This window comes from Condylura cristata, unplaced genomic scaffold, assembly GCF_000260355.1.
Source record: "Condylura cristata isolate star-nosed mole 26May11 unplaced genomic scaffold, ConCri1.0 scaffold00018, whole genome shotgun sequence".
Classification (NCBI taxonomy): Eukaryota; Metazoa; Chordata; class Mammalia; order Eulipotyphla; family Talpidae; genus Condylura; species Condylura cristata.
The window spans coordinates 21,810,962-21,834,076 of NW_004567119.1; the positions used below are offsets into that span (position 1 = coordinate 21,810,962).

Here is a 23,115-nt window from a genome sequence, read left to right on the forward strand (position 1 = left end):
GCTCCCTTCTGGGGAGGCGCCGCTGGGGGGCGCCAGAAGTCCGCAGATTGCTCCTCAGTCCCCTCCTGCTGCCCCCTATCCCGCATCCCGCCGGGACGCAGTGGGAGCTCCCCTTGCTCCCGCAAGGCCCCGCCGAGCGCGGGACGAAGGGGTGAGAGAGGAAGAGGCAGACCCACTGTCTTTCAATCAGGCTGCTTTATTCTTTTGTGGTAGGAGTCCCTGGCCCATAAGACCCACCCCTCCTCACCCCTCCATCCTCCCCTCAGCTCCCACATCTCCCACATCAGTCCCTGTGGCTTGGGCAGAGGTAACTTCCTGCCTGTCTGCAAAAGACCCTTCACTCCCGGTCTTTCCTGTCTCCTTTGGGGTTTCCACGGGCCCTGTGAAGCCAAGGAACACCATTACTGATAGGTGAGGGAGAAGAACGGCCCCCTCCAGTGAGTGCAGGTGACAGGCCTCCATGTCTTCCTTGTGTCTGCTCAGCTGACAGGGTGGCTGGCCAGACAGCTCAAGCCCTCTGGGGTCGCCACTCACCTGATGGATCCTAGATGTAGTATAGGGGCACCTCTCCACACAGGGTGTTCACGGTGGTGCCCAGGAAGGCCAGGTCCCTGGAGGACTCTGAGCTTGGGTCACTGCCCTCCTCCTGGCCTAGCTTCAAGGTATGCCCTTCAGGCTTGGTCTGAAAAGGAGACTGGATTTGGAACCTGGGAGCCTTTGCCCTCATGGCAAGGCCTTAGGGGTCAGGCAGTCTCTCTGAGCCTCAGTTTCCTTACCAGTAAAGAGGGGCCTGTGCTAGAGTAGAAGACCCTAGCTGGTGTTGAGGCCCAACAGCCTGCGCAGTGGTGGGGTTGTGGGGAATGTGAGGTACAGGTGAGTCTAGACAGGGGCTGTCACCTAGAGACCAGGGGACCAGCTCTTCACAGGTGGCAAATAGCTCTCATTTCAGATGTTATTTGGGAGGGAGACAGCCTTCTCCTCACCCACCTGGAAGTTTTGGAATTTTCTGATGAGAGCCTCAAGACTGGGGATGTTCTCCGGAGCCATCTTCATGATGTAGCAGTAGGTTCCCGGGGCTGGTTTGTAGGCGATCAGGAGCTGGGCATGGGGATGCCAGAGTTTATTCAGAAAGGCCTCGCCTTGCTCACACCTTAACCCTCGTCTGGGTTCCCTCCCTCTTGGATGGGCACAGAAGAGTAATATTGGGAGCTGGGGCTCAGGCATACCCCAGGAAGGCAAAAGGGCTGGGGGTGGGGGAGATGGCTGGCATGAAGTGGCACCGCTGGGTGGGTCTAACAAGTTCTTGCCATTGACCCCAGAGCCCCAGGGTGGAGCGGTCCAGGCATACCCACCCTTTGGTAGTCGTAGACTGCGATGCCAGTGGAGCCGATGGAGAATGTGGCCGTGGTACCCAGGCGCTCACTCAGGGCCAGGCGTTGCTGGGCTTCCGGCCCACCAATGCTCATCTCGAGGACCTGGGTATGGGGGGCATTGTGCTGCCTGCGTTCGCCCTCCCCACTCATCCCTTGAGTGTCTGCCTGCCTCAGTCCTCCCTACTGAAATTGTGTGAGAGGCTGAGCGACTGGTGGAGAAGCCCAGGCTGAATGTGCCACCCAGTTCCTCCCGCTGCCTAACTCCTCTGTCTGGCATGCCTCACCCACTGGCCATCATTCCAGGTCTGCTCACCATCTCAGTGTGCTTCTGGCTCATGTGAAGCCCCATGAGCAGGGCCCCTACAACCACCACAACGATCAGGACGACCACCACCACCACGATGAGAAGGCGTTTCAGGTGCAGGGGGCAGCAGGGGATGCCAAACCGGCCCCGGGGTGCCGCTGAGTAGTCCTGACATGGCGGGGAGGAGAGAAGACAGGTGTGAGGTCATAGGGATGCCCACTCTTCTCCATGGATGAGCTGGCCACCCTTCCCAAACTCCTGGAGCTGAGCAATGCTCTGAATTGGAGGGGAGCAGGGGTTATCAGAGAAGGCTTCCTGGAGGACTAGACCTGGATTCCAACAAAATTAACACGCCTAGAATTAAGGTCTACTTAGAGAGGCCCAAGAGGGCCCATTTCACCGGGCTCTTCTGCTCTTTCTTCCAGCCTCCAGCACTGCAGCCATGCCTCCTCCCTATCGGGTCTCCCCAAATCCATGCTGTCTTGTACCTCCACCTCTTTACACAGACTCTCCCCTCTTTCTGTGATGCCCTACTCATCTGCCACCTGATGTGCTCCTACTTACCCTTCTGGAACCAGCTCAAATATCATTTTGGGGCCAGCTCAGGGCCTAACAGCCCCACTCAGTGCTCTCTATGGTCCTTTCCACTGGCCTTTGTGCTGGAATTTGACTGCTACCTCTGCTCTCCACTCTGTCTTAGTGGTGATATCCCTGTCCTAACTTAGTACAGTCCCAGGCTAGCTTTGTGCATGAATATGGATGAGGGAACAAGCCTAGCGAGACTGGAGGAGGCAGGGTCTAACACATAACACGTGCATTCTTGCACACTCACACACACATGCACGCAGACACACCCCATCACGCTCACCGGCGGGCTCTCCATCAAGACCTCTTTGCTGCTCACATCCATCTTGCTGCAAATGCTGTCTCCTCCTGGACTTCCAAGTGCCACTGGGGTCTTATATGCACCAGCAGGGAGAGGAGGCAGAGGTGAAGGACTGAGGCCCCGTGGCCAGCCGAGCCCTTGGCTTTGAAGCCTGTTTGTTCCTGGCTCTCCAGAACTGAGGTCCTGATAAGCCAACTCAAGAGCACCTAAGGGCCCTCCGCCCTGGCACATGAGTCCTCTTGGCCCCCAAGAGAGCTGAGCAAGGTGAGCTGAGCAAACTTGCCCTTGGGCAATCTACACCCCTCACTGTAGGTGTCTTCTTGGCGAGCCCGAGTGTTTTGCTGGCACCTGCCCCTGAAGTTCGGTGGCTTTTCCCTACATTTCTGCCAGGCTGCGTCCCACAGGCAGCGAAGGGTCCAACCCAACAGGGCAGCAACACCTCTCAACAGCAGTTGCTCCAATAGGTGTGCTGAGCCCCGGGAAGGTGGTGAGGAGCAGAGCCTGTAGACCCCGAGAGGTGCTTGGCAGCAGCATGAGGGTCTGAGAACCGCCACTTCTCTGGGAGGGTGATTTTCCTTCAGTACTCTACCCACGTCTCCTCCCACACATCTGGAACCTAACCTCAGACTTGCCCCCAGTCATTTTTTCCTAATTCCAAAAACTGTCCCTCGGGTTCCAAATTCTTAATTACTAACCTGTAGTGTTTCCTTCTTAGCTATGGGCCTGTTTGTAAGCTCGAGGCTCCTCCTCCTCCTCCCTCAATATTTATATTTGCATTTGTTTTGTGATGAATTTCTTCCCTGGGCTGCATATTTTGGTGCGTCCATTTCTTCTAGACTATTTTCTTCATCTGTGCAACCTTCTCTTCTGGTTTAAGAGCATTGTTCTTCTCAGGAAGGGACATCTCCCAGAGGCAGGAACTGCTGCCGTAGGATCATTGTGGCTGTGAGCTCCATAAATCCAGTGCTGCCTCTCGGGGACTTTGTTTACCCAGATGTGCTCTGACTAGAAGCTTACATGGAAACCTTCAGTGCCGCATACTCTGCAAGTTTAAGCCTACGCAGCAAACATTCAGCACTTATTGGAGCCACGACCCTGGGTCCACATTGTTTGGCCTGAGCATACCCCGGACTCCACCTTCCTGACCACTGCCAGAGCTGAGAGCTGAGGGTTCTTGGGGGCAGATTCCTGGCCTTGCCCACTGGGTGGGCAAAAGAGGCCCCTAGCTCTTTGCCTGTGAATCAGCCCTTGTGCCCTCCTCTGCCCTCTTTTTTTTATCCTCTGTTGCTTTGTTATGCTAAACCCAACCTTCATCTTGGGCTCCTTCCATGGGCTGGGCCAGGTGTCCCCACAGGCTGTCCCCTCTAAACCTTCATGAGCATGTAAATCATCACCTTGCAGCCCACTTTTCTCTTAGGTTGAGTCTCTTATGCTCCTTATGGTTCAACACTTCATCCCATTTCCTGACGTGTGTGTGTGTGTGTGTGTGTGTGTGTGTGTGTGTGTGTCGGGGAGGAGGGGGCTAGTCCTTCATAACTTCAACAAGGAGCTGCCCCTAACTCTCCAGCCCTGGCAGCCTCCCCTGGGCCCATGAGGTCCTCTTACCCAGATGGAGGGCCCTCAGCCTCCAGGCTGCATAACAGCCCAGCATCTGAGCTGAGTGCCCCCTGAGAAGCTCAGGGAAGTAGAGAGGGAAGGAAGTGTTTGCTCCCACCACCCGTTCACCCCCCAACTGCCTCTTTAAATATTTACCTAAGTGGAGCAGCAAGTGCCCTGGGAGGCTCCGCAGAGGGGACAGGGCTCCCTGGGGGGTGGACTCCTCTTCTCAGCTGTGAGCAGCCTCAGCTCTGTGCAGGTGCCAGATGTAGCAGACAACCCCCCTGCAGTGCCGGTCCCCAGGGCCCCACTCACACCCCCTGTTGTCCTGGCAACGCTGGGATTGACTGGCTGACTCTGGGATGCTGGGCCTGAGCCAGGTGGGCTGCAGGCCAGTGGGAGAACCAAGGAGAACTTTAGAGTATGTCAGGGTCTCTGTGGGCATCTGGGGGGACAGCGTCCAGCTGTGGGGGTTGTTCCGAGCAGACTGTGAGCGGGGCTTGCTGTCAACACCAGTGTTGGAGGGGGCCTCTGCGTTTGTGCACTATCAGCCTTCTGTGCAGAGGCCACAGTTCTCACCAACTTTATGCCTTTTTTCCTTTCTTTTTTAAATTTAAATTTTTAGCAGTTTGAAGGTTGGGGGAGGAAGGGCAGCCTCAAGTTTCATTTGGCACCAACCTGGTCAGGGTCTTAGGAACCTTGGAGAAAGAGGGAGGGAGGCGGGAGGGACTGCCAGTTGGGCCCAGAGCTGTCACCTTGTCCCTGTCCTCACCCCAGCCCTCTGCACAGCCTTCTCACCCTTGGCTTTTACTTAGGCCATTTCCCTCTCATGGAGATCACACCTCAGTGCCCTCCCATGCCCCTGACTCAGCCCCACCTAAAGCGCCAGGCAAGAACCAAGAACCTTTTCTGTCACCTTACACCCCAGCCCATGCTGCTCGTTCTTTGAAAACTGCCAGCCGCACGTTCACCTGCCACGCAGCTCTGCTTTCTCATCCGCTACACAGGTGCTTTCTGTGGCCATCTCTTCCCTGACCAGCAGCCCACTCTGGGACTGGCCAGGGACTGTGATTTCCTAAGGCTTCATTACACCAGGGCGTGAGCATGCATGCAGCCAACATGCAATTACAGCCTGTCCCCAGACTGCTCATCTGTGAAATGGGACTAGCTGCTGTGCTCTGCGCTCCCCAAGCTGTTGTGGGGAGCCAGTGACACGCCCGTGTGAATGCGATGACAAGCATCTCCCGCTTCACCCTCCAGGGCACCCCTTTCCACCAGTGAAGAATAGGACCCAGGCTCGCCCCTTTTGTCTGCCTCTGACTTAACCCCCTCTGGGAAGGAGGGATGGAGCCCCCAGGGTCACCACCCCTGCCACGTGTGCCTCCCCCCCCCCTTTCTCCTTCTAGTCCCTCAGCTGCAGGGGATGGGACGAGCTTCACGCTGCCCTTTGTGTGCTGAGCAGAACCGTGCCAGGGACGGGTGGGGACGGCTGTCCAGCTGCCCTGGTCACCCTCCACCCCTGTTGCTTCTCTTCCACAAACTAGCAGGGGGAGGGCAGCACAGGCAGCTGGATGGGTGGAGTGGTTAGTGGGTGTCCAAGGGGCATCCCTGGCTGGGGAACACGGACTTAAGCTCTGATCAGAGAATCCCTTGCTGACAGAGGCTGGGAACAGCTGGGGTGGCTTTTTTTTTTAAGGTTTATTTATTTATGCATACAGAACGGGGGTCCAGGCCAGAGGTGGTGGGGGAAGGACTCACCAGACATGAGTGGGGAGCAGAACAGGCAGGTTGACAAAGTACATTGCTGGGGGGTGGGGGCAGTGTACTGTGCCATGTGGGTCACCTCTGGGGCTGAGGATCAAACTCACACTGAATGGCTGCTAGCTTGCAGTGCTGTGCTTTAACCCACTGTGCCACCAGGGAGAGCCTAGGGTGGCATCTTAAACCCAGTGATCTCAGTTCCCTGGACTGATGTGGAAAGAGCACTGAACTGGGAGCCCAGTCCCCGACTGTAGGCTCCTCTTGTCCTGTGCCTGTGAACTCTCCGGACAGTCACATACTGAGCCCAGGGAGGCAACATAGAATGGAGTTCTTGAACTTTTTTTTTTTTTAAAGATTTACTTATTTAGGAATACAAGGACTGGGCCAGAGTAAGGGGGTGGGGTGAGAGGGTTCAATGGAGACAGAGTTGGGGAGCCGAATAGGCAGATCTACTGAAATTTACTGCTGGTGATGGTGGGCTCTAACTCCTGCTGCAGTGAGGATAGCTACATATGCCGTCTTCACCCCTATGCAAACAGAGAGGGAGTTCTCCAACTTTTGGGCTTCAGGACTCTTAAAGGTATTGAGGACCCTAAAGAACTATTAGTGGCTCATATCTAGTGCTGTTTATCATTTTGAAAGTCTAAAGATATTTATTTAAAATAGCCCATTATAATTAACCCATTATGACACAAATAGCACACTTTTAAAAGAAAACAAAGCAAAAAAATAGAAGAGTGTTGTTATTTTACATTTTTGCAAATCTCTATTCTGGCTTACTAGATAATATATCATATAGTTTCTGGAAATTTTCAGGTATTTTGCATGAGCCTGGAAGTGAAAAGAGAAAATGTTTTACTATTACTAAGAAAATTATTTTGATTTCATGATACCCTGAAAAGTTGTCAAGGCAGATGGGCCCCCATCACCCTGGGGAAACCCCTGATGTTGACGTCCAGGTTGGGCAAATTGGTTTTAAACACCAGCCTTGCACGTTTGTTTTCCTCCTAGGCTGGGAGGATGGGACGATGGACACAGCACAGAGTAGATGGTTAGCAAGCTTAGCTGCTGTCCTCTTGGGTGGGGCCTCAGTTTCCTCATTTTTAGACAGAGGGCAGGACTGGAAAATGTCCAAGGCTCTTCCTAGTTCCAACAGCCAAGTGGTATGTAGTAAAAAATGTTCCAGAACAGCACAGTTCCCACTCGAGCTTCAGTGACATTCCTTTCAGCTCACACAGACATAAAGACACCTGCTGTGCACATGTGAACACAGACACACACGTCACTTACCTATGAACTCTGCCCTGGGGGCCAAGAAACACACACACACACACACACATACACACACGAAGGCACAAAAGTGCCCCCCGATATGTTCATGAGCTGGTGCCTAGCGGGGCACACACGTGCCCACGTGCACGCGCGCGCGCGCGCACACACACACACACACACACACACACACACGTCACCATGGGGCGCTCAGGTCTACCTTGCTCACATGCACCCGCATGGACGCCTGGGTGTCAGCACACAGACAGACGGCCCCAGAGACTGCGGGGGGCAGACAGCAGCCAGGGCCGCAAGTGCGCCTTTGTTTGACTGTTCGCAGCCTGGGGCTCCCCCCTCTGCTGCGCGCCCCCGCCGCCGGCCCGCGCCGCAGTCCGCGTCCACCCCAGCCGGGTCAGCCCTCCAGTAGGGCTCCGCGCATCTCTGAGCCGGCTCGCGGGAGCGAGCGAGCAGGGGAGGGGACAGCAGCCGGCGCCTGAGGGCTGAGGAGTCCGCTCTCTGCAGCCTCTCTGCAGCGGGGCCCTAGCTGCTGCAGCAAGCAGCAGCCTAGCCCGGGGTGCCGACCCGCAGGGGGTGGCAGAGAGCGTTGGGGCAGGGGTCGGTTGGTCGTGGCTGGTGGGGCAGGGAGAGCTTGCAGGCAGCATGGTGGCACTGCGGGCCAGGCGCGGCTCTGGGCCCTGGCTGCTGGCGCTGTCCATGCTGAGCTTCTGCTTAATGCTGCAAGTCAGTGCCAAGAGGCCTCCCAAGACGCCCCCGTGCCCACCCAGCTGCTCCTGCACCAGGGATACCGCCTTCTGTGTGGACTCTAAGGCGGTGCCCAGGAACCTGCCCTCGGAGGTCATCTCTCTGTGAGTGCCCAGCCCTGGCCTGGGGGGTGGGGGGAGGGGTGGAAAGTAGGAGGGCACTCTGTGGGAGTGGGTGGGAAGAACCCCTGCTTCCCCTTTCAGAGTATGGGGACCAGGCACTCTCCAGGCAACCCTCAGAACGGGAGATTCCGCGTGTCAGCCAGGAAGGGAGCTCTGCATTCATGCAGGCTCAGCAGCCATGGCTGGGGAAAGAGGAGTTCATAGCCAAGAATGAATCATCAGCGGCAGCATCAATGAGACCTACTGTGTGCGGGCCTCTGGATGGGGGCAGGGGGGTTGTTTACCCCAGCATGTGGATCCCTGCCTGTGATGTCACATCAAGGGCAGAAAGGCTCCTTGTGATGGGAGGGAGGGCCGCAGGGGGGGAGGGGCAGTGACATACACCCACACAGCACCCTGGCATGGGGCAGTGCCTGCCCCTGGTCTTGCCAGCCCTCTGCATTGGGGCCAGCCAGCCTGTCACTTGCAGGAAATGATCTCAGGGATGAGATGGGTTGTGTGGTCCTTGAGAACAGGGTGCTAATTCCACACACACACACACACACCCTTCTAGTGCTCCACTCCTCTCAGCACCCAGCACCCTGTGGGTGTTTGGCTCATGGTGTAGGTAATGGAAACTTCTTTTGGCTGAGGGGGGAAGTGGGCCTGGGGCCATCAGTGCTCTGGGAGATCAGAGGAGCTGGATGATGAAGGGAGGTAGTGAGGTTGGGGGAGGGGAAAGGCTGCTCCCTGTGAGGGCCCAGGAGCTCCAATGGGGGGAGGGGTTTCCAGCTTCCAGGGCAAGTGAGCAATGATGCCACAGCCCTGTCCACCTCGTGCGCCTCTAGTGCTGACCCTGCATACTCCCCACGGAGCTGACTTGGGTATCCCCTGCAGGACGCTGGTGAACGCTGCCTTCTCAGAGATCCAGGACGGAGCCTTCGCCCACCTGCCACTGCTGCAGTTCTTGTATGGGCCACCCTCACAGGAGGGCGGGAGGGGCGGGAGAGGAGTTTGGCCTGGGGGGGGAGCAACTGAGGCCACCTCTGGAGGTTGGGATGCAGGCGTCCCTTTCTGCCACGCCAATGGGACAGTCACACCGTGGAGCAGCTGCAGTCAGCATGACCATAGAGCAGCATTTGGGGAAAAGAGGGGTCTTCTTTGCAAAAGCCTAGAAGAGGGTCTTTGGCACTCGGTTAGGAATAGATTTGCCTCGAAGGAGACCCAAAGAAACTGGGTGCAGTAACTTAGGCACTGCAGAGTAGACACTGTCAAGGGAAGGGTCATCTCAGAGACAGGTACCCCACATATCAGGCTTTGAAGAAAGGGGGTGGAGCTGAAAGGGAAGGGAGACAGGAGGGTCTAGAATTCTAAAAAGGGCTGTTTGAGTATGAAGACTGAGGCACGGGACAGAGGACACTTTGGTTAGTCCAGCTCCTCTCACTGTGGGCTATTCTCAAAGGCAGCACTGACCTTGTGTCAGGGAGGGGAAAAGGAGAGGGGTGCACTGTAGGGAAAGACCCAGCTTGGCAGGACAGTCTGCTCCCTAACTCCTTAACATGGGAGCAAACAGGACCCTGGGGGCTTCTGGGACTGGAATGGGCAGGCACCTGCCTGACCTGGGGCTCCCTGCTGGGGTCCTGAGCTAGGGAGGGAGGGCAGCCCAGAATCCCAGGGGTAAGGCAGTGGGCACACCCTGGAAGGTCTAATTCCATCTTTGCCTCCACAGGTTGCTCAACTCCAACAAGTTTACGCTGATTGGAGACAACGCCTTCACGGGATTGTCGCACCTGCAGTACCTGTGTGTGGGCAGGAAAGGGAACGGAACAGGAGGGAGGAGGGGCCTGAGCCAGGGCCCGGTGGGCTGGGAGGGGCAGTTGGATGAGTGAGGCTGGGGCATGAGGGCCCAGCAGAGCGTCATTCCATGCACCCCCCTGCCTAGCCACCCCCCTGGGCGCCCTGTCACTGTGGGCTCAGTGTCACCAGACTTGGGCTGGAACTGCTCAGGGCCATGGGCTGTGGGAAGTAGCTGCTGGGGGCCAGGGCCTAGTGGTAGCTGAGACAAGTTCTTGTTTTCTCCAGCTTCATTGAGAACAATGACATTTGGGCACTGTCCAAGTTTACCTTCAGGGGGCTGAAGTCTCTGACACACCTGTGAGTATATCCTAAACATGGCATCCTAGAGCACAGCCCATCGCTGGCCTTTGTCCTCAGTCACCACCTTCAGGTGACCTGGGCATCTCTCTTGCAGCTCGCTGGCCAACAATAACCTGCAGACCCTGCCTAGAGACATCTTCCGGCCCCTGGACATCCTGAGTGACTTGTAAGACCTGGGGCCACCTCTTTAGACAAAGGGGCATGAGTGTGGTGGGAGCCGGAATTGAGACAAAGCAGGGTCTTGAGAGGCTTGGAAGGCTTGGGTTTGGGGGACTCCAAGATTGGTCCTTTTTCAAGCGGGGGCTCCTCGAGGCATTTGTGGACCCTCTAAAAATGGCCAACATATTATATATATTTTTTTCAACATGTATTTACTATAAAATACATGTGTTTGAGTTGAATCTACATGTATTGCTGTAGTAGAGACCTAGTCCTGGGTGTTTATGCAAGAAAAGTAAAGCCCCGTGCGGGGGAAGCTTTGGCCAGAGCAGAACGCAGCATGCAGATGGGCAGGTTATGCAGTGCAAAAGGCGCCTGGCCAAGGGGCCTGGAACTCGGCGTCCATGATCCTGCCAGGCCTGTGTCCCCAGGGCCGCCTCTACCCACAAAGATGCTGTGTGAGCAGGCAGCAGCCCTGACCACACTTATTCTGCAAGCCCAGCGGGCCGGGGTAGGGGCTTGGGGATGGGGCTGGGCAGGGGCACTGGGCCCCTCTTCCTCCCGGTACCCTCTATCACTCATGATCCAGGGACTTGCGAGGCAACTCGCTCAACTGTGACTGCAAGGTAAAGTGGCTGGTGGAATGGCTGGCACACACCAACACCACGGTGGCCCCCATTTACTGTGCCAGCCCACCCCGCTTCCAAGAGCACAAGGTGCAAGATTTGCCGCTGCGGGAGTTCGACTGCATCACCACGGGTAGGAGGCGCCCGGCCTCGGGCTAGGCCTGAACCCCCACACCCTGAACCCTCAACCTCAGAAGCTGAGCATTAGCAGCCGGAGAGCTCTGGCCTTTCTCCTCCCCACACACACTCTTGGCCTTGCAGACTTCGTGCTGTACCAGACCCTGGCCTTCCCAGCCGTGTCGGCGGACACTTTCCTTTACTCCAGCGACCTCTACCTGGCTCTGGCCCAGCCAGGTGCCAGCGCCTGCACTGTCCTCAAGTGGGACTATGTGGAACGGCAGCTTCGAGACTATGATCGGATCCCAGGTACCTGCACCCCACCTGACGGTGAGGCCCTGGTCGGGGGCTGGGGGTGCAACGAGCCCCATTGAGCCACTCTGTGTGTCTCTATAGGTAGAAGGATAGATGAGACATGGGCTTTCCAGTCTTTGAAAGGCGGCGGACATAGCCACAGATGACACCCACAAAATAGGTGCTGGGAGGGCAATGTGAACACGAAGCTTTGAGGACACAAAGGGAAGACCTACTCGGGCAATCAAGGAAGGCTTCCTGGTGAAGGGCGTGTCTGCACTGAATCTTGAGGGCTCAGGGAGAGGAAGAAGTCAGAGGTGATGTCCAGTTCTCTGGCTGACGGAAGTGATGGAAATAGTGAACGAAGGAGGGGGAAATAGGGTGGCCGGTGAGCGCGCTTTGGAATCCACAGAGTCTGAACTGAGCCTTAGAGGCTGAGGGAGACTTAACTTGGAGGAAAAAAATGTGAGAAGGGTGTTCTAGCAGGAGGAATAGCGCGAACGGTGTCAAGGAGCTGTGCAACAGATTAGTGTGTCAGTCACGCACCTGTGTGCATATGCATTGTCCGACGACAACATAAAGTTCAAGGTGGAGAGTGGCCGCAAGACCAAAGAGAGAGGAAGCCCAGGACACTGAGAGGCGCTGTGCAGAGTGTGTGAGGGGACCCAGTCTGTGTTTTAGAAAAGTCTCCGTGAGTTTTTGTTCAGTGGGAACGATGTCCAGGCCTGGGCGAGACACGGGCAGCCAAGCTGGGGGGGTCTGTCGGAGCCTGCACTGAGGCAGTAGGAACATGGAGGGATCTGTCTGGAAAGGAGGCCCGCCCTGACACAAGAGGAAACAGGAAATTTAAGCTGACTGATACCTATGAAAGAACTTGAAGTTATTATAGAAAATCTTGGGCCTCCCCGGTGGCACAAGGGGTTAAGCACAGCACTATGACGCTACCTGCAGCCACTGCATCATGAGTTGGGTCCCCCACCGGGGAGGTGACCCACATGGTGCAGCAGACCTCTCCTGTCTTGGCTAAAGGAAGAAATGACACGACGTTTACACAAATTATACTAGAAAACAGAAAGGAGGTTTAACAGGACTTGGGGGCTGATCAGCCATGGGTGAACGAGGGAGCGGATGGAGTTGGGGAGGGGCAGCTGGGTGAAAACACAAATTAAAATTGACAGCGCAGGAGGAGGGATACCTGGGGCCTGGAGGTAGACATGGAGGTCCGTTTTGACCCACCAGGGTTTGAAGTGCTCATGCAGGAAAGAGGGGGGCGTCTGAGAGGCAGCTTCGGAGCTGGGGACCTCAACATATGGGCAGGGCAGGCTCAGGTCCACTTACCTGGGAGTGAAGGTGTGGTCCCAGGAGGAGGAGCGGGGGTGAAGCAGGGCTGCCCAGGAGAGGAGAGGTGGCAGCTGGAGACCCCAGGTCCGGTAAGATGTGTGGCCCCATCTGCTTTGGGTTGCGAGTCCAGGCAGACCTGTGCAGACTCTCATACACAGAAGCCCTTTCATCAGGGGGAGCTCTTGGGTGCGGTTTTCACATTCACACACCCAAACACCCAGGTGTCATTTTGCACACCTAAGTCCCATCAGCTACCTGTGGAAAAGCTCAATCTCTTCCACCCTCCCCTGCTGGGCCACTTGCTCGCTCTGGGGTAGCTCTGGGCAAGTAACTCAGATCACGAGCCTCAGTTTCTCTGTGTCCAGAATAGAAAAACACTAGATCCTTTTCAGCACGATTCATCGAAGCAATGTGTTTACACTTAGTACTGTGACAGCACATAATAATAAAAAGTCAGGAACATAATAATGGGTTGTAGGAAAAATCATGAGCCACTTTTGCACAGAAAACAAAAAATGCCTCATGACTTTTCTGACAACCCCGGAGTCCATGGGTCACTGTTGGGGACACCTATTTTGTGCTCAATACCAGCTTATTCTTGAAGCTGGAGAGCAGGGTGGCAGGAGGGGGGTGCTGATATTAGCTGTGACGCTGTGAGAAAGCATTGAGCATGACAGGCACTTCGGAGGAGATGGGGATCTGTAGCAGGGAGCCTTGGTCCTGGCCGGGGGTGAGACGGGCCTGACCCCCTTCCTGCGGCAGGGGACAGGAGTTCACGCTGTCCCCGTCCGTCCCGACAGCTCCCTCCGCGGTGCACTGCAAGCCGATGGTGGTGGACAGTCAGCTGTACGTTGTTGTGGCCCAGCTCTTTGGCGGCTCTTACATTTACCACTGGGACCCCAACACCACGCGCTTCACCAAGCTGCAGGACATCGACCCCCAGCGTGTGCGCAAGCCCAACGACCTCGAGGCCTTCCGCATCGAAGGCGACTGGTATTTTGCTGTGGCTGACAGTTCTAAGGCAGGCGCCACCAGCCTCTACCGCTGGCACCAGAATGGCTTTTACTCCCACCAGGCACTGCACCCCTGGCACCGTGACACCGACCTGGAGTTTGTGGATGGGGAGGGCAAGCCGCGGCTGATTGTGTCCAGCAGTTCCCAGGCGCCGGTCATCTATCAATGGAGTCGCTCCCAGAAGCAGTTTGTGGCCCAGGGCGAGGTGACGCAGGTGCCTGACGCACAGGCTGTGAAACATTTCCGTGCCGGTAGAGACAGCTACCTGTGCCTCAGTCGCTACATCGGCGACTCCAAGATCCTGCGCTGGGAGGGCGCCCGCTTCTCCGAGGTGCAGGCCCTGCCCTCCCGGGGCTCCCTGGCCCTACAGCCCTTCCTCGTGGGTGCCCACCGCTACCTGGCACTGGGCAGCGACTTCTCCTTCACGCAGATCTACCAGTGGGACGAGGGGCGACAGAAGTTTGTCCGGTTCCAGGAGCTGGCCGTGCAGGCGCCTCGGGCTTTCTGCTACATGCCCGCTGGGGATGCCCAGCTGCTCCTGGCACCCAGCTTCAAGGGGCAGACACTCGTGTACCGACACGTGGTGGTGGATCTCAGTGCCTAGGGCTGCCGAGGCCGCTGGGTTCTGCGGGCTGCGGAGGAAGCCGGGTGGGAGCCTGGGTGTGAGCAGCACGTGTGCCCGTGTGAAGACACACATAGCCAGCCTGCACCTGGGCCTCACGCGCACCTCCGTGGGCACAGGCACGCACCGTGGACTAGCCCAGGTTCTTAGCATTGTAATCAGCATGAACACTTGTCTACATACCTGGCAACCCAGCTCCGGGGCCCCTCCTAGATGTAGACACCCGTCAACCCGTACCTGTCTGTAAGCACCTCCCCACCTTGCTCTGCTGACTTGGAATACTCTGGCTCTAGGGAGGGGTGTAGGGCAAGGGACACTGAAGCTCCCCGCCTGTACCTTGACTTCTCTTTCTGACCCTGGTCTCTCCTGTTGGTGCTCCAGGTGTCTCTACCTGCTCAGGCCGTGCTCCTTCTGCATGCACACGTGGATGCTGGTGGGCACATGCTCACACCACTGTCTCACCCCCATTTCCACGTGCACACATGCGGGTTCAGCTGCCTGGGGGCCCCTCCCCTCCCCCACAGGGCCTCCTCTGCTACCCTAGTGTGTCCCCCCTGCAGCTGATAAGGATGGGAATGGGCCACCAGCTTGACCTCCTGGGGCAAACTCTTCTGCCCAAAGCAGTGACGACAGTCCCAGCAGACCCTGGCTTCTTCCTAGAGCTGTCTCGTTCTCATTGCAATTTCCTTCTTTGATCCTGGATCCAGCTCAGCTGTGGACAGGAGCCCACTCAAGCAAAAGCCTCTTGGTTTTTCTTTTCCTGCTGCAGTTGCTGCCCCAGACTGCCTCTGAGGCTACCCCATGGTTCAGCCAGCCTTCAGGGTGGGGGCTGTGAACTGGTCTGGCTCTCTGGGTGGGTCCAAGAACTGGTCAAGCCGGGGGTCCTGCAAGCACCTGGGCAAGTGGACTGGAGAGGATCTTGGGGGCCCTGACACCTCCTCAATGCACAGAGGCACAGGCCAGGATCACGGTCTTCCAGTACAAGCCCACGGAGGAGGGGTGTGCAGGAGGAGCCCCTGGGAGCCGGACTTCTGCTGCCCTCTGCTGTGTGCGACAACAGCCAGCACTGGGGTGCGAGGCTAGTGAACAGCAGTGGGCAGGGAGGCTCTTTCCTGGGCCCAGGCTGCCTGAGAGGGTCTCAGGGCAGAACACAAGGGACCCTTGGTGGTGGTGGAGGGGGGGGCACAATGCTGAGACTTACTTGCTTCAAATAAAAGTTCCTGCCCTGTTTGCAGGCTCTCAGGTGATGATCAGTGGCAGATGTTTTATGAAAAGTGGAGCCGGGACTATGTGATCCGTCCTTGCTGCTCACAGGGTCTGGTGCCAGCTTCAGGCTCTTTCTCCTGGCTCCCTTTCCACTGAGGAGTAAGGTGTGAGTAGGCACCCCAAGGTCAGCTGTGCTGGGGTGAGAAGTTCACGGTGACGACACGCAGGTGGCAGGTGCAGGGCAAGTGTGACTGGGCTGCACCACCTGGGGCTGACTCATGGCCCAGGTTCTCCTTCCTGGAGATCAGTCTTAGGTCCCCTGAGTCTGTCTCTGTCAGGCCAGTTCCAGCTGAACAGACCAGAGGCAAGTCCCTCTCCGCTTCCTCCCCCACCCCACTGCAGGGCAAGTGTCTGCTATTGCTGCACCCTCCGTCCTCAGTATGAGATTTCAAACAAGTCCCCTGACTTTCCGAAGCCTCAGCGTCTCCCTCCTTCTGTCAAGCTGATAATAATACCTCTTCTGTCAAATCTGGATTCAGCCATTTTCTGAAAGGGAGACTGCAATCATGTCACTTAGTCCATTTGTGTCTGAGTTTCCTCACCCGTAAAATGTGGATAATCCTTGTACTTACCAACAGGGTTACTGTGAGATTTCAGGCTCTAATATGACATGCGTATACGGAAGGCCTTTGGAATGAATAGTGTGTCTGGCACAGAACTGATTTCTGCTGAGGACCGCATGACACAGAGGTGCTCACAGTGGGCTACTTTGTGGGAGAGGAGCAGAGAGGGCTGAGCTTTGACTGGCTGCTGTGAACAAGAGATTCTAAACCCTTTCTTGGTCTCAGAGCCCCTGAATCTGAGCATCTGTAGCCTCAGATGCCCAGCCAACCTGGTGCCCACCACCCACCACAACCCACTGAGGTCTGGGTCTCCACCTCCTCAAAGCATCTCCTGTGCCCTTGGCTTAGCAGATGCCCCGTGGGTCACTCTGCCATACTGCCCTCGAGATGCCTGGCCCAAGTTTCAGTAGCAAACGGGCCCTCGTGACATGCCAGGGACAGGTTGCCAGGGTGAGCGGGTTAAATCTCCCTGACACGTTGGCACTCTGTTGCCCAGAAGAAAGATAAACATCACTCTGCCTTCTGCTCCCCCAGGTCTTCTCCCAGGGTCAGAGCCATTTCTTTCCCTGCATACCCCGCTTTCTGCACTTGGGAATGGAGTGCACTGCAGGCCAGTCTGGTCACCTACCCTGGGGGCCACCCGCGTGTCTAGGGAACTGCCTGGCAACCTCGTATTACTGGGTGACTGTGTCAACAGCTCAAGACCAAAGGCCGTGAGAGGCAGAGTCCACTCACTGTGGCAGAAACGAGGAGGTAACACCCCTCAGCTGCCCACCTCAAGCCGCTCTGTGCTGAGCCCCACTCTTGGCAAACAGACCTCTGACATCCCGTCCCTTAGATTTCCCAAGGGGAACAGTCACTGGGAACTGCATTCTCCACTTGAGGAAGGTCGCAGTGGGAGGTCTTAGAGTGAACTCACACGAGCTCTTCCGCAGCAAATGGGGCCAGAGGCCTGTGACGCTGAGGTCAGTGGAGGGGGGACGTGGCTCACAGCAGGCACCAAGGGACACGGGCTCACTTGTCCACAGCCAGCCCTGGCATCCTTCCGTCCCTTCCCCCTCGGTGCCCCCTCCAGAGCTGGCCCCCTGCTGAATCAGTCACATCCTTCTGCTCAGAGAAGACAAGGATTCTTCTCATCTCAATTACAAGGTCTGTGTCCAGGAAGGGAAGGTGACTGGACCTGCCTGAGGGATCCTAGTCTTGGTCTTTCTTGTTCTTCCCATTAGGGTGGGAGGCAGCCCAGTTTGAGGAGGCGGTGAGGAGGGGAGAGGGAAGCATTAGGCCTCCGGGGAGTTTCTCCTGTAGGGCAGTTTCACTACTGGCTCTCACACCCAGCAATACCAATAAAATTGATGATAATAATTAAGACTATATAGTCAACATGTGTTTATTTACCCCATGAAGCCTCCTCTCCTGGCCCCCATCATTACCTTTCCATCCTGTTGATAGCTGGTGGGCGTTAACTAACTATGGCTCTAATAAAAAGTAATAACTGCCTGAGTTTCCCGCTCCCACAGCTCTGGACAGCAATGATGTCCCTCTTAACCAGGCCTGTGAGGGAGGAGGGACCCTTGGGACAGGTGCACTGTACCCTCCATCTCCAAAGGAATGAGGCTGTAAGCAAATGTGCAAAGAATGAAGCCCCACATGGAAAGCCATAGAAGCAGCAAGCTTGCCTTCTCTGTAGTCTCCAGGTATACACCTCTCCCCCAGAGGAGCTTCTCCTGCCTGTCTCCCTTCCAAGGCACCCTCAGAAGGCTGACTCAAGGAGACCTTCTCCACCATCCAGCAACAAACAGGTGACATTCTGCAAGATATCTTTCATCACCCTGCATATTTCCTTACTGGTACAAAAGGATCTCTGTAAAGATCAAGACCCTGCTCATAAAATTCACTACAAATGGCAACTGTTGATATTATTAAGCTCTCAGGGATATTTGTTGTTTCCCCCCACCCCCTTCAGGGATATTTGTATTTCTCCACTCACAGGAGCAAGTGGGGGGGGGGGGAAGAAAGCATAGGACGCTGGGGGTTCTGCCCAGAAGCTCTCAAGTGCTCAGGGCCAGCCTGCCCAGGCATGGAGCTCAGGAAAGTTATTCCCAAATCCGTCAAAAGTGAAGCCTACTCTCCAGGGTGGGTGGGAGGGGGTCCCTCGGATTCCCTCTCCCCACTTTCTCCGCACTTCTTCCAAGTCAACTCAGGATCTTTGAGGCCCCAACTGATCTGCTGATCAGTGATATAAAACGGGATATGGGGGCGCTCCGTAAACCTCCTTGCCGCTCTTGCCTGCGCCTGGAGGGAGGAGACCTCCCATCTCAAGCCCGGTTCCCATTTTACAGAAAGGAAAAGCAAGGCAACAAGGAGGATGTCAGTGAAGAGCCGCGAAAACCCTGCAGCCCAAATTTTCTCTGTCTCCTTCTCCGTCCCACCTTCTTGCAGCAGCTTCCCACCCTCAAGCTTTCAGCCAGGCGCCCATTTGCGTTCGGGCCCCGGGGAATCCGAGCGCACCGCCCCTTTAAGGCACCGGCCTCTCGCCTCGCTGACCTCGCCCCGCCCCCTCCAGGCCCGCTCTGCGCCTGCGCACAGCGCCCGAGCCCTGGGGTTGGGCAGAGCCCAGTTCCGTGCAACTTTCAAGTGAGTGGCAAACTCCGCCCCGAGGCTGGTGCCGGCTGCTGGGCGCCCTGGGACCGCGGGGACCCGCTCGAGAGAGCGACCTGCCCCCCCGGCCGGGACCTGCCGCGCCGCCGCGGCGAGGGCCGAACGCCCGGCTCCCACCGGTTCGGCGGGAAGCGCGAGTCCGAGCCGCAACTGCCGGGGAGGGAGAGCGCGCCCGCCGGTACCGCTCTCTAGGCTGCCTCCCGGCCCCGGCCGCCCCGCCCGGCTCTTCGGGCTCCTCGCACTGCGGAGGCAGCGGGCGGTGGGCAGCCCCAGCCCCTCCGTGGTCCCGCGCCTCTGCTGGGTGCCCCATTTTAGCCCTCGAGTGAGCGTCCCGTTGGGAGTCCTCCTGGGGTCTCCCTTCGCCCCCTAGGCTGCAGGATGGTGTCCTGGATGATCTGTCGCCTGGTGGTGTGAGTATGATCGCCCTCCTGCTCCCTCTACTCCCGGGTGTTTCCCCCCGTCCGGTTGGGAGCTGGGAGCGTGTGGTGGGAAAGGCTTTCTGAGTTCCCTGGCACCTTCTCCAGCCCAACACCCCCCACCCCCTCGCAAGGGTTAACGGATCCTCAGGCCTGCAGGCAGCATGGCAGCTTGTCTCCCCACCCCCTAATCCTCCTAAACTGGTGGCGGCCCCTCCCTCACACACGCACTTACACACCGTAGACAGGTGCGTGGGTCGAGGACCACGGCCCGGCTGTTGGCAGCCCCTTGGCAAACACATGGTGTTGTGGCATGTTGTGGGTGGAGAATCCAGGTGCTTGCTTCCCATCTGTCAGTCACGTGACTCACTACCCTGGCCGCAGCCTCCCCACTCTGTCCTACTCTTTACCTTTCAGTATTCCAGCACCTGGCTCAAACACCCCTGTCTGCAGCCTGGCGATGCCAGGTCTGGTGGCCCCGAGCCTAATTGCACGTCTTTGGGAGGGGACTGCCTGGTGCTCTCACCGGCTTAGAAGCTTGCCTCCCGCCCACCTCCTTGTGTGGCTGTGTGTGCTTCGCTCCATCATGCACCCAGGACCCAGGGGTGCAGGCCTGGGCAGGCTTGGGATGTTTGTAAACAGCAGGGTGGGGAGGCAGCTTCCAGGGCACTGACTCAGGCACAGGTTGTGCAAGCCAAGCGGGAAGAACAAGGCAGGCACTGCCACCTGGAATCTTTGGGGGAGGTTACCACTTAGGGGGGCAGGGGAGTGGAGATAGGGCCCTGCATACCCCTTTCTGCTTCCCCCCTTGCTCTTCCAGGCTGGTGTTTGGGATGCTGTACCCAGCTTATGCTTCCTACAAGGCTGTGAAGACCAAGAATATTCGTGAATATGTGAGTGCAGGGGAGTGGGCCGGAAGGGTTGCCTCAAGTGGGGTCTGATGACAGACGTGTGGGGGCTTGTGAGGTCGAACTTGACAAGGTGGGTCTAAGCTGACCTCTTCCTTCTCCAGGGCTCTGACCAGATGGTATATTCTGAGTGGGGAGCAGGCAACGGGGGCTCCTGTGCAGGAGCTTGAGGGTGAAATCCAGCAGGGGTGGGTACAGGAATGAGTGGCAGTTGCTCAGATGCAACTCTGCAGGGCCAGCTAGATGCCAGGGGAATGCCGTGGGACAGGCTCTCTGGAATCTCTGGGCTGGGTCAGCCAGGGACAGGGGAGTAGGCTTTGCAGGCTAAGTGACTGACCTCTGACCTGTTCTGCCACCCACCCCCAACCCAGGTCCGGTGGATGATGTACTGGATTGTCTTTGCCATCTTCATGGCAGTGGAGACCTTCACAGACATCTTTATCTCCTGGTATGGGCCCTGGGCTGTGGGCTGTGGAGGGGTGGCTCAGCTCGGCCTGGCTCCCTGGCGGACCTGCCCCTCTGCGCTCTGGCAGGTTCCCTTTCTACTATGAGATCAAGATGGCTTTCGTGCTGTGGCTGCTGTCACCCTACACCAAGGGGGCCAGCCTGCTCTACCGCAAGTTTGTCCACCCGTCCTTGTCCCGCCATGAGAAGGTACCCAGGGGAGGGCAGGAGGGAGCCAGCCAAGGACTGGGGATATCTTAGCTGCAGACCTGCCAGGCTTAGCTTCCTTCCTCTTCTGAGGATACCAAAAGGGAGTGCCCAAAGGGTGTGCAAACCCACTGGGACGTTTGTCTGGGCTTATGGAGGGAGGCTGGAACAGCCTTGAGATGTGGGAGTTGAGGATTTGGGGACAAGTAGGGAGCCCTGTTTTTGGTGTGGTTGCAGGTGTACTGTGGATGGGCTGGGAGACGTGGCACCTGGTGGCTTCTCTAGGCCTGTAGTCCTGTGTCGCTGAATTCTACGCCCCTGTGTCTGCAGGAGATTGACACCTACATCGTGCAGGCCAAGGAGCGCAGCTACGAGACGGTGCTCAGCTTTGGGAAGCGAGGCCTCAACATTGCCGCTTCAGCTGCTGTCCAGGCTGCCACCAAGGTGTCCTGGGCCCAGGCCTCACCAGCTCTCACCTGCCCCCCTACCCTAGAGCCTCCACCCCTCTGTCAGGAAGCTGGAAGACAGCCGCTGTCTCTGTCAGGGAACAGGGACAAAAGGTGGCGGTGGGGTGTTGGCAGAGGCATGGAGCTGGGACTGCAGTGAGCTGGGCTTGGGACCAGCTGAATGACTTCCTGCCCCGTGGGCCTCAGTTTCCCACTGGGGCTGCAGAGGCCGGGCTGGAAAGTGCCGAGCTGCCTCCAGCCCTGTGGTCTTGCCTCATTGTCCCCTACACGCCAGCCTCGGGTTCTCGACCGCTGCCCTGGCCCCGACCCTCCCAGTGATGCGGCGGCTCCCTTTCTCCCTTGCAGAGTCAGGGGGCACTGGCGGGAAGACTGCGAAGCTTCTCCATGCAGGACCTGCGTGCCATTCCCGATGGCCCTGCCCCTACCTACCAGGACCCACTCTACCTGGAGGACCAGGTACCCCGCCGCAGGCCACCCATCGGTGAGTGGGCCAAGAGGCCTGCAGCTCCCTGTGGCTCCCTGTGTGAACTGTGGCTCTCCTGGGACGAGAGGAAGGTGGGCTGGTCCCCAGCCTTCAGATGGCACATGCCCAGCTTTGCCTCCCTGGGCTCTCTCCTGCACACAGGGTACCGGGCAGGGGGTTTGCAGGACACTGACAGCGAGGATGAGTGTTGGTCAGATACAGAGGCGGTCCCTCAGCCACCAGCCCGGTCCCGAGAGAAGCCTTTGAGCCGCAGCCAGAGCCTGCGTGTGGTCAAGAGGAAACCCTTGATACGGGAGGTCAGTGACAAGGGAGACAGGAGGGACGCGGGCTGCTCTGACTTCAGCCCGCACGGCTCACGTGTGTCTGCTCTCTCCCCCAGGGCACCTCACGCTCCCTGAAGGTTCGGATGAGGAAAAAGACCATACCCTCCGACATGGACAGCTAGGGCCGGCAGTGCCTGACCCACACTCCCCTGGTGCCATGCAGGGCATTGGGAACTGTGTGGAGGGGACCTCTGGCTGCACATCTGACTGCCTGTACCAGCCCGGTCCTGCCCTCCTGGCTCCACTGCTGGTTAGGGACCAGGGCAGGTGCTTCCAGGCTGTGCCCAGGGATGCACCCACAATAAACCAAAGCAGGCGGGCCCAGGGTTCTATTTATTGCCTTTCTCATCTCTCTACCTTCCCAGGTTTGGGGTCAGAACTCTCCCCAGACCCTTGCAAATGAAATCAGATGCCCAAGTTCATTCCTTCCTGTCCTTCAAAGTACTTGATGGCCTTTTCCAAGGCGTTGTGTGTGTATCGGGTTGTATGTTTTGTGTCGGTGAATGAGCTCAGATTTTGTGCAAGTTTTGATAAATAAACACAGCAAAGTGTTCTGTTTATCCTGGTTTGTATCCTCAGTCCTCACACTGCATGTTACTAAGTGGCCAGATCTGGTCTAGGATGTGCTTAGACAGAAATGCCAGATGAGCCCCATCTTCTGGGAGAGACAGCCATTGACTGACAAATAGTTGCAATGCAACGGTCATGATAAGCTCTTGGGGGCCTCTGAAGGGCATAAATGTGAGAGCTGGGGGACCAGCCCTGAGAGGAGCCCTAGGAGGAAGTGACTGGAGCTGTGCACGGGTTAGGTCTGGGGAGGTGGACTTCAGGGGCGTTTGGGGTCCCCAGACCCTGAACTCTCAGGTTTATACTGGGGATGTCGTACCACTGCGGAGTGGCCACGAGAGGGCAGTAGCGGCCAGGTTCTGGGCTGCCCCCAGTTTCCAGGTCAAGGAGGGCGGGGCTTGGAGGTTGGCCAGAGCCCTGCCTGCAGGGG

General features: G+C 57.3%; 3 protein-coding genes across 3 annotated transcripts; 2 read left to right on the top strand and 1 right to left on the bottom strand.

The window, feature by feature from the left end:
* Positions 1 to 303: 303 nt before the first annotated feature.
* Positions 304 to 2,587, bottom strand: SFTPC (surfactant protein C). Its single transcript, XM_004685410.2, has 6 exons — positions 2,546 to 2,587; positions 1,687 to 1,845; positions 1,353 to 1,475; positions 988 to 1,098; positions 535 to 682; positions 304 to 380 (listed from the first exon to the last, which is right to left on the bottom strand). The coding sequence occupies exons 1-5, from the start codon at positions 2,585 to 2,587 to the stop codon at positions 545 to 547; spliced, it is 573 nt and encodes a 190-aa protein (XP_004685467.1). The 3' UTR covers positions 304 to 380; positions 535 to 544.
* Positions 2,588 to 7,481: 4,894 nt separating this feature from the next.
* Positions 7,482 to 15,629, top strand: LGI3 (leucine-rich repeat LGI family, member 3). The gene is made up of 8 exons (XM_004685411.2): positions 7,482 to 8,055; positions 8,950 to 9,021; positions 9,782 to 9,853; positions 10,135 to 10,206; positions 10,304 to 10,375; positions 10,958 to 11,127; positions 11,256 to 11,420; positions 13,547 to 15,629. Exons 1-8 carry the CDS (start codon positions 7,850 to 7,852, stop codon positions 14,362 to 14,364), a joined length of 1,647 nt encoding a protein of 548 aa, XP_004685468.1. The 5' UTR covers positions 7,482 to 7,849; the 3' UTR covers positions 14,365 to 15,629.
* A 3,231-nt stretch (positions 15,630 to 18,860) lies between these two features.
* On the top strand, positions 18,861 to 22,657 carry REEP4 (receptor accessory protein 4). The gene is made up of 8 exons (XM_004685412.2): positions 18,861 to 19,279; positions 20,106 to 20,178; positions 20,565 to 20,641; positions 20,727 to 20,847; positions 21,175 to 21,288; positions 21,657 to 21,792; positions 21,937 to 22,091; positions 22,175 to 22,657. The coding sequence occupies exons 1-8, from the start codon at positions 19,248 to 19,250 to the stop codon at positions 22,238 to 22,240; spliced, it is 774 nt and encodes a 257-aa protein (XP_004685469.1). The 5' UTR covers positions 18,861 to 19,247; the 3' UTR covers positions 22,241 to 22,657.
* The last annotated feature ends 458 nt before the right edge of the window (positions 22,658 to 23,115 follow it).